General features: G+C 33.5%; 2 protein-coding genes across 2 annotated transcripts; both read left to right on the forward strand.

The window, feature by feature from the left end:
- Window positions 1-1,466: 1,466 nt before the first annotated feature.
- Window positions 1,467-5,463, forward strand: LOC110718470 (lysine histidine transporter-like 8). The gene is made up of 5 exons (XM_021897297.1): window positions 1,467-2,026; window positions 2,704-2,840; window positions 2,962-3,389; window positions 4,380-4,511; window positions 4,691-5,463. Exons 1-5 carry the CDS (start codon window positions 1,527-1,529, stop codon window positions 5,177-5,179), a joined length of 1,686 nt encoding a protein of 561 aa, XP_021752989.1. The 5' UTR covers window positions 1,467-1,526; the 3' UTR covers window positions 5,180-5,463.
- A 1,124-nt stretch (window positions 5,464-6,587) lies between these two features.
- On the forward strand, window positions 6,588-9,025 carry LOC110718420 (lysine histidine transporter-like 8). The gene is made up of 4 exons (XM_021897253.1): window positions 6,588-6,820; window positions 7,260-7,393; window positions 7,493-7,929; window positions 8,032-9,025. Exons 1-4 carry the CDS (start codon window positions 6,588-6,590, stop codon window positions 8,656-8,658), a joined length of 1,431 nt encoding a protein of 476 aa, XP_021752945.1. The 3' UTR covers window positions 8,659-9,025.
- The last annotated feature ends 4,488 nt before the right edge of the window (window positions 9,026-13,513 follow it).

Genomic DNA, 13,513 nt, shown 5'->3' on the forward strand with positions numbered 1-13,513 from the left:
CCCAATCCAACAGAGAATAACACATAAACATTAAACAATGCTAAAGTTTTAGTGACAAAGGAAAGTGGCTTCTTTCACAAAGTTCCCTGTAATTATGGATTGCCAAATTATAAGGGAAGCTTTTCACCAACAAATGTAAAAAGAATGGTACCAAATTATTAAACAAATAAAGAGATAATAATGTGGCAGCCAATTTTGTAGTCCTCACTATACTTTGACAACCGCCAAGGAAATAACAGGTCAACCTATATCTTTATCTCACCAACCTGCTTTGACTTTTCTACTCCCTCTTTTATTATAAATTTATACTCTCGTATTTTTATTCCACTACTTTCTTTCCTTTTCACTTTTTTTGGCTTATTATCCAACATTTATTACTAACGTAACTACTTATATCTCACAAGTCATAACAGAATTCCTTTATTTAGATATATGATACGCATATTTTTTAAGAAAAATGAGTCGGAATTAATTATCTCACATTGAATAGGTTAAAGAATTAACATAATATTACGGCGGGTGATGAGAATTATTAATCTCAGGATCCCTTAAAATCAAGAGGGAAGCTTTAACCAGTTGACCTATCCATCGCTCTCATTAACAGAAGAATATGTACATATGTCATTAATTAGTACTCGTGATTGATCTAGTGGTAAATATGTATGATTGTACCTCGCGATCATGAGGCTTTGGGATTAATCCTCTTTGGGGGTGAGGATTCTCTTACCCTTCTTCCCTTATTATACAGCTTGAATTAGAAAGTATGTCACTTATTCTTTTCGGATACCTTATTTTTTATTTGGTTGTTGCGTTTGACTTATAGAGGCAAACCTCTTGCTGGTCGGAAAATTTACATTTCAATACTAACAAATTAAGGACTTAAGGTTAGTACTATACTATGCATGCTATGAAATACTCCATATATAACTTGTAGTATAAATGCTTGTACTACTTTTTTACCATAAAATACATTTTTGGAAGCATATATACCCACTATACAATATATAAACGAAGTATTACTTTAGTAGAAGTCTTAAATTTTAATTAATTTTAACTAATCTCATCAACATAACTAAAATGCTTGATTCAATTCACACACGCACGTATAATTCAACTTCAACACAAAGAAAAAATAATCAACATATATACAGTCAATCGGTCAAGTACGGTCCAATATTATAAACAAGCTAGCTGTTCCCATTAACATTAACCGAATCATCCAGGAAACGCCAAATAATAATTAGATAACATCAACTAGGTCATTTATATAATTACAAAAATAATAATAATCTCATAACTTTATTATTCTCACAGTCACACCAAACCCCATTTAGGAAGAAAGAGGAAATGTTGAATAACTTAACTATTACACCTACTCATCGATCCACTCTTCATGCATGGCCCATTTATTCCCAATTATTCATTTTAATTTCCTACTTGTACATATACTATATGTATGTAACACTCCTCTAAAGTCTAAAATTATAACATACATAACGTAAAGTTTAGCAAACAACAACGCAAAAATGAGTGAAGCTAGGGAGATATACTCAGCCCCTCTAACACCTAGATCAGGCACGGCCACCCCAAAATCGGGCACGGTCACACCCATGACACCACCAATATCCGCCCCGCCATCACAGTTTCATTCCCCGTCTTTATCCCGGTCTCCTCTCCTTTCATTTAATGAGAACGTCGAGCCTATAAATGGTCTTAATAATGGGACTAATAATAAAACCCCTAAAGGATCTAGGCCTAGGACGCCGGTGCAATTCATTAGTCCATTGGCTAGTCCACTTAGAAGGGCTATAACCCCTTTGGCTAGCCCGTTGAGGAGAGCCATAACGCCGATAGCTAGCCCGATTAGGAAGGCGATTAGCATGACTAAGCTTGATCCTCAAGATGCTTGGCTTCCTATTACGGAGTCTAGGAATGGGAATGCGTTTTATGCTGCTTTTCATACGCTTTGTTCTGGGATTGGAATTCAGGCTCTTGTTCTTCCTGTTGCTTTTACTGTCCTTGGTTGGTAAGTTATAATTCCCAAATCTTCCATACACATCTTTGTTTTTTTCTTCTTCTTGCAATTTCTTTCAACATTTTAAACCATCCCAATTTTATGTAAATACGTGAATGAATCAATAATCCCGTTTAGATATTTTCTCTTATGTCGTAAATTCATAATAATCAGTAAGTTTAGACTTTTTTTTTATTTTTTTTTACCATATAATAGCTTTAGTGTTTTAGAAATTTTAAAAATTTATATCTTTTTTACGTGTATAGAAATTTGAATTTTTAGAGACGGATGGAAGTGTTTCATTAAATGTGGTAGTTGCGTAAGGAAAAGCATGCATGCATGTGATGCTTCTTCCCTACATAAAACATGTGTATTGGAATATAAGTCCATGACAAAATTAGGTTTGTATGTGATCGTTGGGCAGAATAACTTGACTTTTTATCTTCTTCAAATAATTTATTTCAAACTATGTTGACACTCTAGCTTTGGTCAAACCACCCCCTACTACTCTCACCCACCCAAAAACATAGTGAGGTCATTGCATGTTCAAACATTTGTTAATCGTTATTTTACGAAATTTACTCCTCCTGTTTAATTTACACACACTGGCTTTAATGTATTGGTATGTATTATGTAATGGATTTTAGCTTGATTCGGCTTATCAATCTAATTTAAACTTGGTGGTGCAGGACATGGGGAATCATCTGTTTAACATTAGCCTTCCTATGGCAACTCTACACCCTCTATCTACTAGTACAACTTCACGAATCAACCGAAACGGGTGTTCGTTACAGTCGTTACTTTACGCTATGTATTGCAGCTTTTGGTACGTAACTTACCGAGAACGAACAACCTTGCTTGAACTTATATGTGATCAATGTAATAAAAATTTAAATCAAATTAAAGATAATGTGACTAATATTATCTTGATTGGAATTGGTTGGCAGGTGAAAAAGCAGGCAAGCTAATGGCAATGTTCCCATACATGTACTTATCAGCTGGCACGTGCGTGCTTCTGATTAGTATAGCGGGGTCCACGTGCAAAATATTCTTCCAAATAGTATGTGGGCAAGATTGTACGGCTAAGCCCTTAACCTTAACGGAGTGGTACTTGGTGTTTACTTGTGCTGCCGTGGTGTTGTCTCAACTACCTAACATGAACTCCATTGCGGGTGTTTCATTGATTGGTGCCATCACCGCCGTGGCTTACATCACCATAATATGGGCCGTGTCCGTCGCTAAGCATGCTCTACCCGGAGTGTCCTATGAACCAGTCCGATCTGGATCCACTATTAAGAATGTGTTTAGTGTCCTTAATGCGCTTGGGATTATTGCTTTTGCTTTTAGAGGCCACAATCTCATACTCGAAATTCAGGTAATAATTTATCATGTTAACAATGTATTTACTATGTACATTTATTCCATTTCTTAATTATTTGAATCATTCAAAAGCGTAACGCACACATATTTAGACTACTAGTAGTAGTGTAGCAGATATAAGGTGGTTAATGATACAAATATCAACTCAATTATTTATCCTAGTCGAAGATATTATTGTTATGTGTAAGTTGCCAACTAGTTAAGCAAGGTGCGTGTTTATAATGAAACTCTATCCCTAAATGGACCATCCTCTTTCAATTTATGACTTTGACCTATTCTTAAGCCAATTTAGAAAATCAATCAACATAGATGTATTAAATGCCATTTGAAATATAGGAAAAATCTTTAGTAGGTTGTTGGTGTGGTGGCTAGGTTGGTACCCCCTTTGTGTTTAAAAATTGACATAAAATTTGACTTTTAGTGTGTTACACTACTACAGTGGTTTGGTGAGCGTATGAAATGGAGAAAAGTAGTCTTCAAAAGAGTCTTTATTTTGTCATTTTTCAGTGCTAGCCGCATCAAAAAATTTATTGTTTTTATCTTCAATTCATTGTTTCTTGGTAGGTGTCTTTCAATTGTTCAAAGTCGGTTTCATGGGCTAAGTCAAATGATGTTATCGTATATTACATCATGTTATTAGTGTATCAACGTCTATATATTATTAATTTTTGTTCACTTTATGTCACATTGTGTTAGACTGTTAGTTAATTAGATTCTTAAGAGTCTTATACTCAATTTACTTTAACGATCTAGGTTAATCCATGTCTTTATCAATCTCTATAATAGAATGACACATAAAATAAAGATAGATAAAGACGAGTTGGCAGGCGGCTCTAATTTTATGTAAAAGTAAATCAAACTAATTAAATTTGATATACGAGTACAAATTAAATCATAGACACATGTGCACGATGTAAGTTTAACTTAATGTCTAAAGTATGAAACATGACTAATAGTACGAATGATTCTGATGTTATTATTTCAGGCAACAATGCCTTCAAGCGAGAAACACCCATCAAGGGTACCAATGTGGAAGGGTGTCCAATCCGCTTATGTTCTTATTGCCATGTGCTTGTATCCTCTTGCAATTGGGGGATTTTGGGCTTATGGAAACAAGGTAATTACTAATTCACTTTTAAAATAATATATATATATATATATATATATATATATATATATATATATATATATATATATATATATATATATATATATATATATGCTATAATTACTAATGTTTTCATGTTATAATTGATAAATATGTACTAATTATTGTTATAATTATATTGTATGTAGATACCACAAGATGGAGGCATGCTAACAGCCTTGTACCAATTCCATGGACGTGACACATCCCAATTCATCCTAGGCCTAACAAGTTTATTCGTGATTGTTAACGCCCTAAGTTCGTTCCAAATCTATGGTATGCCAATGTTTGATGACATTGAGTCCAAGTACACAATGAGAAAAAAGAAGCCATGTCCGTGGTGGCTACGAGCTTTGTTCCGAGCACTATGTGGGTTCCTATGCTTCTTCTTCGCGGTTGCATTCCCCTTCGTCGCAAGCTTTGCTGGACTTATTGGAGGGATTGCCTTGCCCTTAACCTTAGCCTACCCTTGTTTTATTTGGATCGTTTTGAAAAAGCCTAAAGCTTATGGTCCAATGTGGTGCCTAAATTGGGGATTAGGAGTCTTAGGGATGGTACTTAGTGTGTTAATGATTGCTGCTGGTATCTACGTTGTTATTGCTAATGGGGTTGAATTTCATTTTTTCAAGCCTCACTAATATAATTACAAAAATAAGGTAACGCATACGAAGTATGTAAGAATAAGGTTGTGTATGTAATATAAAGTATTTTTGTAGGTTGGGGTTAGATGGAAAAAATAGGTTGCAAATGGTCAAATGATGACGAGTTTGTAACGATGTGGATTACGTTTAACATGTGAAGTGAATCAACGTGTTCCTTAACATGATGAGTGATAAGTTTCATTTTAGGATGTATGATTACTAATTAGTGTTTGTAATTTCACGGTTGATATTAATTTCAATTTATTAATTATTTGGAGAAATTATTGTGGACTACTTTACTATTGATTGACTTTGTGCACAAATACCTTAATTAATAAGAAGTGTTTTTTTTTTTTTTTTTTTTTTTTTTTAATAAAATTCTTGATTTTCTATTGTAAAACACATACCTTAATCAGCTTTTTATAAGCAAGATAAATGAAAGCCAAATCTGGCTTATTGATGATTTTCAGCTTTGCCACTGCCCTCCTACATAAGGCATTCACATTTCTATGCCATGACTAGCCATGACACAATATTAATGAACACAAAACTAGAGAGCTTTTTTGGTAACACTTGCTTGTTTAGACCTCTTCCTTGTTTTTTGTTATAGATTTTTCTTTCATTGAGCAAATTTATGATTGATTAAACTCTTCATTGATTTGTTTTAATTACCAAATTAGTTTATATCAAGTTTGTGAAAGATGAATTCTATCAATTTGTCACAATTCTATAGCATAGTTCACATGATGATGTTTCCGCCAACAGACATATTCCTTAGAAACACCAAATTATTCTTGAGTAGAACCTGACAAGAACTCGTTTCACTAAACATCTTGAAGAGTTTCTTTTATGATAAATTTTCCAAATATTATGAAACTCTTAGGAAGTGTACGTGTTAACAATAATTTATCGCTCCAAAGAGAAATCGTTCCAATACACGTAGCAATAATAATGTTCCAAGCTAGACAATATAGAGTAAGACATACAAAAATTGTTGTTTCATTCCAACACCAATTTTCGCTCTTAGTTACTATAATTCAATAACTTTTCAGCCTAATTTAGAATTAATGTAGCAAATTCATGATATACTATTGATGAAGACATTTAACTGATCATATACATTTAGGGAGCTATAATGTTAGTTTGTTTCTGTGGGTTGTATCATCTAAAACATGCTACTAATTGTCTAACTGCCAATCAGACAAACCTGGAGATCATAATTATGCTACTAAGTTTGTTCATTCCTCAGTACTTATTGTCTAAGGAAAGCCTTATAAATAGATATACCTAGGTTCAATAATCAAAACAAATGTACATCCAAGTTAATAAACCCTACAAATTACAATTAGCACACACAATACAAAAGTAACAAAACTCAAATACAAGTACTCAATAAGCTAACAGAATGAGTATTAGTAATAGGATTACTCCAATTGAATTGAAAGATGTTACCCAAACCAATATAGATCCAGAAAGCAATGCGACGGAGTATCAAAAGGAGCTTAACCCAATAGAGTCATGGCTTCCCATCACAGAATCGAGGAACGGGAATGTATGGTCTTGTGTATTCCATTTAGTATCCTCTGGACTTGGCATGCAAGCTCTTTTGCTCCCTTTTGCCTTTGCCACTCTTGGATGGTATGGTCTAGCTTCGCTCTTAACATATACGGAGTACACATACATTAATTGTATGTTTTTCTTTTTTATTTTTTGTAACGTTTTTTAAGGGATCGTGAGATGGTTACAACAAAAATATTAAATAATGCATGCAACAATAATATTAAAATGCTACATACATCTATTGTCCACACGTATGGGTACTTAAACTTTACGTGACATTTGATGTCAAATGGGGGACTAGGATAAGGCTCAAGGACAAACCTATACAACGTAAGTAGATCGATCAAAATGAAATATTCAAAAGAAACATACAAAAAAGGTTAGGTGTTTTTACTTGTTGATTGATAAACCAGGTTCTACCTCCAATACTTTCAGGAAAAAATTATTCATAAATAAAACTGCAAGTATACATTAGAAGAAGAATGATTACCTCATCTAAGTGCTTAAATGCATGCAGGGCATGGGGAGTCACATATTTGTCATTAGGGTTTATGTGGCAACTGTACACAAGATGGCTTCTTGTTCATCTTCATGAATCATCATCCGGTGTTCGCTACAGCCGATTTGTCCAGCTAGCAATGGTAGCATTCGGTTGGTAACCACCTTATAATTCATCACTTGTGTCCTTTAGTTCTTCATTAGAGCATATGTACGTAATAACCAATCTTATTGCAATGCCTGATCGTTCAGGTCCAAAACTCGCGAAATGGTTGTGTATGATTCCAATCCTGTACCTATCAGGAGGAACATGTACATTGCTTGTTATAACCGGTGGTTCAACATTGAAACTCTTGTACGAATTGATTTTCTCCGAAAGCTCTAATTGTCCGAAAAATTTGAGCACAAATGAATGGTTCTTAATATTTGTTTGTTTGGCATTTTTACTAGCACAACACCCTAACTTAAACTCCTTAGTTTGGGTGTCCCTCCTCGGAACTATTGCTTCCATAGTCTTAATTTCCCTTCTATGGATTACATCCATTGCCAAAGGCAGAGTTGAAAATGTGTCATATAATCCCATATTTGAAGAATTGGAAGATAATTTGAGTAGATTTTTAAGCACTTTTTCTGCAATGGAGATGATTGCTCTTTCGTTTCAAGGTCATAACCTTGTCCTTGAGATTCAGGTAGATATAACATGCTCTTAATCTGACTATTAACATTTCATATTCTTAAGGGTATATATGTTGTTTTGAAATCTGCTTCTATTAAACATTTGTTTTATGCAGGGGACATTGCCTACAAACTCGAAAATTCAACCTCATATAACAATGTGGAAAGCTGTAAAAATCTCTTATTGCATGATGTCTTTGTGTCTCTTCCCACTAGCCATTTCTGGATATTGGGCTTATGGAAACAAGATAACAAGGACAGGGATCATATACACATTGGGAGCGTTTCACAAAGATAGCGCGTCAACAACAATGCTAGGACTGATTCTAGTGATCTTTGTATTAGTACACCAGCTATGCACGTACCAAATATATGCCATGGCAAGTTTTGACAACATAGAGTTTCGATATGTCCTGGCGAAGGACAGGCCATGTCCCTCTTGGCTCCGGAGTGCATTTAGGTTGTTATATTGTTTCGTCGGGAACTTGTTTTTAGCAATAACATTCCCCTTCTTACCAAGCCTAGGATCGATTGTAGGAGCAATTGGCCTACTCGTGACATTTTCGTACCCTTGTTTCATTTATGTTTGTATTAAGAAGCCCAAGGTTTGGGGGCCTATGTTTTTGCTTAATTTAGGACTTGGTTGTTTAGGTGTAGTGTTGAGTATCTTTTACTTCATTGTTGCAATATGGGAAATTTCTAGGGAAGGCCTAACTGCCAATTTTTTCAATGTAAAATGGTAAAACATTATTGTAACAGAATTACTAGTAGTTACTACTCATAATTAGTATTCCATTTGATTTTTTTTTTTTTTTTTTTGGTGTTTATAGAGCCTTAAGGGCGGGTAATGGGAATCGATCCCATGATCTTCTAGAATCGAAAAAAAAGCTCTAATAACCACTTGAGCTATCCCTCAATCTCCCATTTGATATGTGTTAGTGTTACAAAAAAAAATGCATTTTTGTCCATTATTAGAGTGTCATTTGAACAGAAGTTTTGGTTTCCTCTAAACTTCTGTTCAAAAAACCTCAAGTCTTTTCTTCTATTTTTGGAAACCCCATTTTTTAGCAATAACACAGTACCTCCATTTTGTATTTTTGTTTGAGACAGGTGTCCTTAATACATACGTCTCTATGTTACTATTGTGTGAGAATGTGACATCATCAAATAGAAGGCTCTAGTTTCCATTTAATATGTGTAACACATGATATGTGAATTAGAATTAATGAGTCAAATGATTTCGACAGCTAATTATAAGCTAGCTACGTATTTACTTCTATAAATACATACATTTGGAATGCAAAGCAAAGGAAATAAAAACAAACATATTAGCAAAAATGAGTGCTAGTAATAGGATTATTCCAATTCATGAATTGGAAGAATTCCAATGGAATTTGAAGAGGAGAGTAATCCAATTGAGGCATGGCTTCCTATCACGGAATCGAGGAATGGTAACATATGGTCGTGTGTGTTCCATTTAGTATCATCAGGACTTGGAATGCAAGCTCTTATGCTCCCCGTTGCTTTTGCTACTCTTGGATGGTATGGTTTATTTCCCCTTTTTATAAGTCTGCTAGCTCCCGTCTAGAATTTATTGTCACGTTTATGGACTAATTTGAACTAATTAACTACTAAAATGACAACTAATTTGATACATATATAATTAACGTTAAACATTTCCACGATTTACTTTCCAGCTCACACACCAAAATCAATATTATGATATGTTAGGGACTAAGGAATATCTTGAACGAGTAAGGGAAAATACTTCGTAGGACGGAGGGGATGAACTCCAATAACGAATACATAAACATAATCTATTAAGCAGAATTTTACTGTAATTTATTTGGTGGCAAAATTAAACATTTGTATATAGTGTTAAAACACGAATTGTTCTTTTGTTTTTTTTTTTTTTTTGTTTTTTTTTTGGTTTTTTGAAGAAAAACATTAGGGGGGGGGGCAAGAAGAGTATATTTTTTAAGGAGGCAAAAACTTTTAAAAAAATTAAAAAAAAAAAATCCTTAATGTTTTTTATTAGGCCCGTGCGATGCACGGATTAAAAATATATTGAAATGAAATAACTTATTTCTGTTATTTGTTTCTCCGGACATACTAATAAATTAGATCATAAAAACATATTTATCATCATAAATTACATAAGTAACAAAATATAAAAATGAAAGTCAACCAATCTGATCTAATCAAACCATGTGCATACAAATTTATATGTCATCTAAGAGTTCAAATTACAAATTAAAAATACTTGTAATTTAAATAAATATATAGAAGCACCTTAGAAATACAAAACAATGAAAATATTTACCGAAAACATTAGTTCATTTTTATATAACAAACATCCATATTATTAGTACATGACTTCATAGTTAGGTTGCTTGCACAATCCTTAGTAAAAAAAAACACACACACACACACATACACAAAATAACATTAAAACCTTAAAAAGAAAAAAAAAATAATAAAAAAAATACTCGTAGCTACCAAAAAATAATAATTATTTATTTATTTATTAATGGACACAATCAATGTATTGAAATGAAAATGATTAAAAATAACTAAAAATATATATGACATCATAAGTGCATATATATATATATTTTTGAGAATGTGACACGTACACAGTTTGTGGAGATGATGATGTCAGTAATTTCATGTTTTAGTAATAGTTAATAGATTTGTTCCCCATTTCAATTTTTTTTTTAAATTTTTTTTTTCTACTTAGGGTTTTATGTCACTTGGTCAAACTAATTTGTTGGTTAATAATTTTGAAGCATAAACACATTATTCATTTTTTTTTTCATAAAGAAATACTCCTTAAAATTGTATGGAGTTTTCGCATACAACTGAGGAGGACTTCCTTTATTGGAGATATCACCCGTCAGGAAGGTACACAGTTAAAACAGGATATTACTACCTTTCAAGGAACTCGGGTTTAGAGAATTCATCTTTCTTGGAAAGGGATCAGGAATTTGTTAAGTTGGTTTGGAGAATGGAGATTCAGCCAAAATGGAAATTTTTCCTATGGAGGCTGTTTCATGATAGCATTTCAGTCAAAGTTAACCCGGCTAGAAGGGGAATACAAGTAGACGCCCTCTGTGATCACTGTGGGGTGGACTTGGAGGACAGTCAACACCTCTTTAGGTTATGTAATCTGGCAAAGGCAGTATGGGATCGGAGCACGGCCCCTTAGCTGTTTTCCCTGACTCACCTGGATTCAATTCCCTGAGAAGATGGATTCAACACTATATCCTGCTCTTTAATAGCGAGGATGGTAAGCATAGTAACCGTTGTGCTTTGTTCATAGCAACCTTATGAGGGCTATGGAAGACTAGGAATGCACGACACTTTGAGGAAACTGTGGGAACAATAGGTTTAGTGATAGGAATTATTAACCAAGCCATGCATGATCATGAAATGTTTAAATTTCAAATGAATGCTACAGATGAAGGGGAAGCCTCTGATAGGGATAACCAGGTCATCCCACCGGGCTTCAATCATGTGCATCTGGGAAAGGAAGAGGGTATCTACGATGATTTCATTATGGAAGTTGATGGCTCATGGGATAAGAAGTCAAGGAGAGCAGGAATTGGATGTGCAGTTAAAACTAACCGTTTAGGCTACGCCCTAGAGGAAGGTGGTAAACACGGAGCAGCAGGCTCAGCCATCCAGTGTGAGGCATGGGCTTGTCTCGAAGCAATAAAATGGGCTCGGGCTAATGGTCGACAAGGAATCTTTCTCTTATCTGATTCTACTGGCCTTCTGGACAACTTACGGGTAAGCTCTGGCAAGGATATTACTATCGCTTGGTTGCTAAAGGATTTAAGGGAAGTGGGGGCTTCCTTCCAAAAATGCTCAATTCTGAAGGTTAAGAGAGATCAGGTTCAGAGGGCAAATGACATTGCCAGGAAATGTCGGGTTAATCTGTCTAATTATTTGTAGTTCGTTTTTCCTTTTTTTGCTATTGTCAAAATTAAAAAAAAAATGTATGGAGTATTATGCTTGTACAAGTACAACCGTACTACGGAATAGAAGCAATTTCATTGGTCATTTACTCATTTAGATCTTTTTTTTTTTTTTTGTGAGGAAGTATCATTTAAATCTACAAATGAGAAAATAAGCAAAGAAACATTTGTTGTACTACTCTCACTATATATACAGTATTTGTAATAACATTGCTCCGTATTAAAAATTGCTCAACTAATTCTCCCAATAGTGCAACTTAACACTTGTTGTCTTCTGACTCATAATTCCATAATTAAAGATTCAAAGCACATTGTTTTCTATTTTCGTACTCCGTAATGACTACCGACGTATCAAAGAAATCATGACTTAATAAGTCCTGGCGTCACCATCGTTACATCATTCAAATCATCATCTCAAGAAGGTTCCAAGAATAAAGAAATTACATATTTCCTCCTTATTTCATTTACCACACATGTCAACACATAATTCCAACTATTAATATCTTAAATTCTTGATGAGTACAAAATTTAGGTATCGGTATACAATTCTAAAACGTTTTCTAAAAAAGACCTCACATGATTGATCCTAAATTTATGTTTTATTTTACATATAAATCACTAAAGACAGTCAAATAAGAGAAAGTGAATAATGCAAAAATCATAATAATTCAATTATAAAACAGGGGAGAAAGTATACATTTTTTTTTGGACAGGCGGAAAAAGTATACATTAATAAAAAGAGAAATGAACAAAATTGATGCTAAAATTTCCCACCACATACTCTCATCGAATCAAGTTATCGCATTTTTAGTTTGTCACTATTAATAGAGCAAGAAATCCTAAAATGAGACATTAATTAATAGTATCAAGCTATCAACAGAAAATATTACGGCCACTTTCAATTTTATTCAATTATTCTACTTTTTATATGATTTTAAGTGTATTTTAAGATCGAGAATATAACGGTTTTTTTTAGCGTATAAATTAGGGTTTCTTAATTCATTTTAAAAACACCTACAATTAGTCACTTTTTGTGTATAAATGATAAATATATATTTTTTTTGTTTGGACGAGATGGGCAAGCCCCAGATAGAAATGAGAATATGGTGCTCCATTACAAGGACGGACAGTAATGTAGATCCGTCGACTACCAACAAGGTTTTGTTTGGTGGAAATGTTTGCATTTCACAATTGAAAAATCTAATATAGTCATATGACTTTTGATTACCGCAGCGTTTTTAAAATGAATGGCCGAAATTATTTCCTTTTTTATTTATTTTTTGAGTAAAATTAAATCACTTTTTTCTTTCAAAAACCTGATTTTAAGAATCAAACCACTCTAGTTTCACACAAAAAAAAAAAAAAAAAAAAAAAAAAAAAAAAAAAATCAAACCACTCTCCACTAAAACCACTCTTTCGTTTGCAGTTTTCCTACAATTTGGCTCTCATCCCTCCTTGCTCTTCTCTCCTTATTAATGGAGTCACAAATTCTAATGAATCCTCAACAACCATTTACGAATTGAACAAACATAAGATTTCGTTTTTTAGGGGTTTAAATTAAAATTATGTTGAGTAAATGTATTTTCAATTAGCAAACTATTTGAAACACAATTAATCA

Source organism: Chenopodium quinoa, unplaced genomic scaffold, assembly GCF_001683475.1.
Source record: "Chenopodium quinoa cultivar QQ74 unplaced genomic scaffold, ASM168347v1, whole genome shotgun sequence".
Classification (NCBI taxonomy): domain Eukaryota; kingdom Viridiplantae; phylum Streptophyta; class Magnoliopsida; order Caryophyllales; family Amaranthaceae; genus Chenopodium; species Chenopodium quinoa.

Excerpts from the sequence above, each read along its gene's own strand:
- LOC110718470 (XM_021897297.1), top strand. The coding sequence starts at position 1,527 with ATGAGTGAAGCTAGGGAGATATACTCAGCCCCTCTAACACCTAGATCA. Across the intron at positions 2,841-2,961 it reads GCTATGTATTGCAGCTTTTG|GTGAAAAAGCAGGCAAGCTA; the intron begins GTACGTAACTTA and ends ATTGGTTGGCAG. Across the intron at positions 4,512-4,690 it reads TTTGGGCTTATGGAAACAAG|ATACCACAAGATGGAGGCAT; the intron begins GTAATTACTAAT and ends TATTGTATGTAG.
- LOC110718420 (XM_021897253.1), top strand. The coding sequence starts at position 6,588 with ATGAGTATTAGTAATAGGATTACTCCAATTGAATTGAAAGATGTTACC. Across the intron at positions 6,821-7,259 it reads GCCTTTGCCACTCTTGGATG|GGCATGGGGAGTCACATATT; the intron begins GTATGGTCTAGC and ends AAATGCATGCAG. Across the intron at positions 7,394-7,492 it reads GCTAGCAATGGTAGCATTCG|GTCCAAAACTCGCGAAATGG; the intron begins GTTGGTAACCAC and ends CTGATCGTTCAG.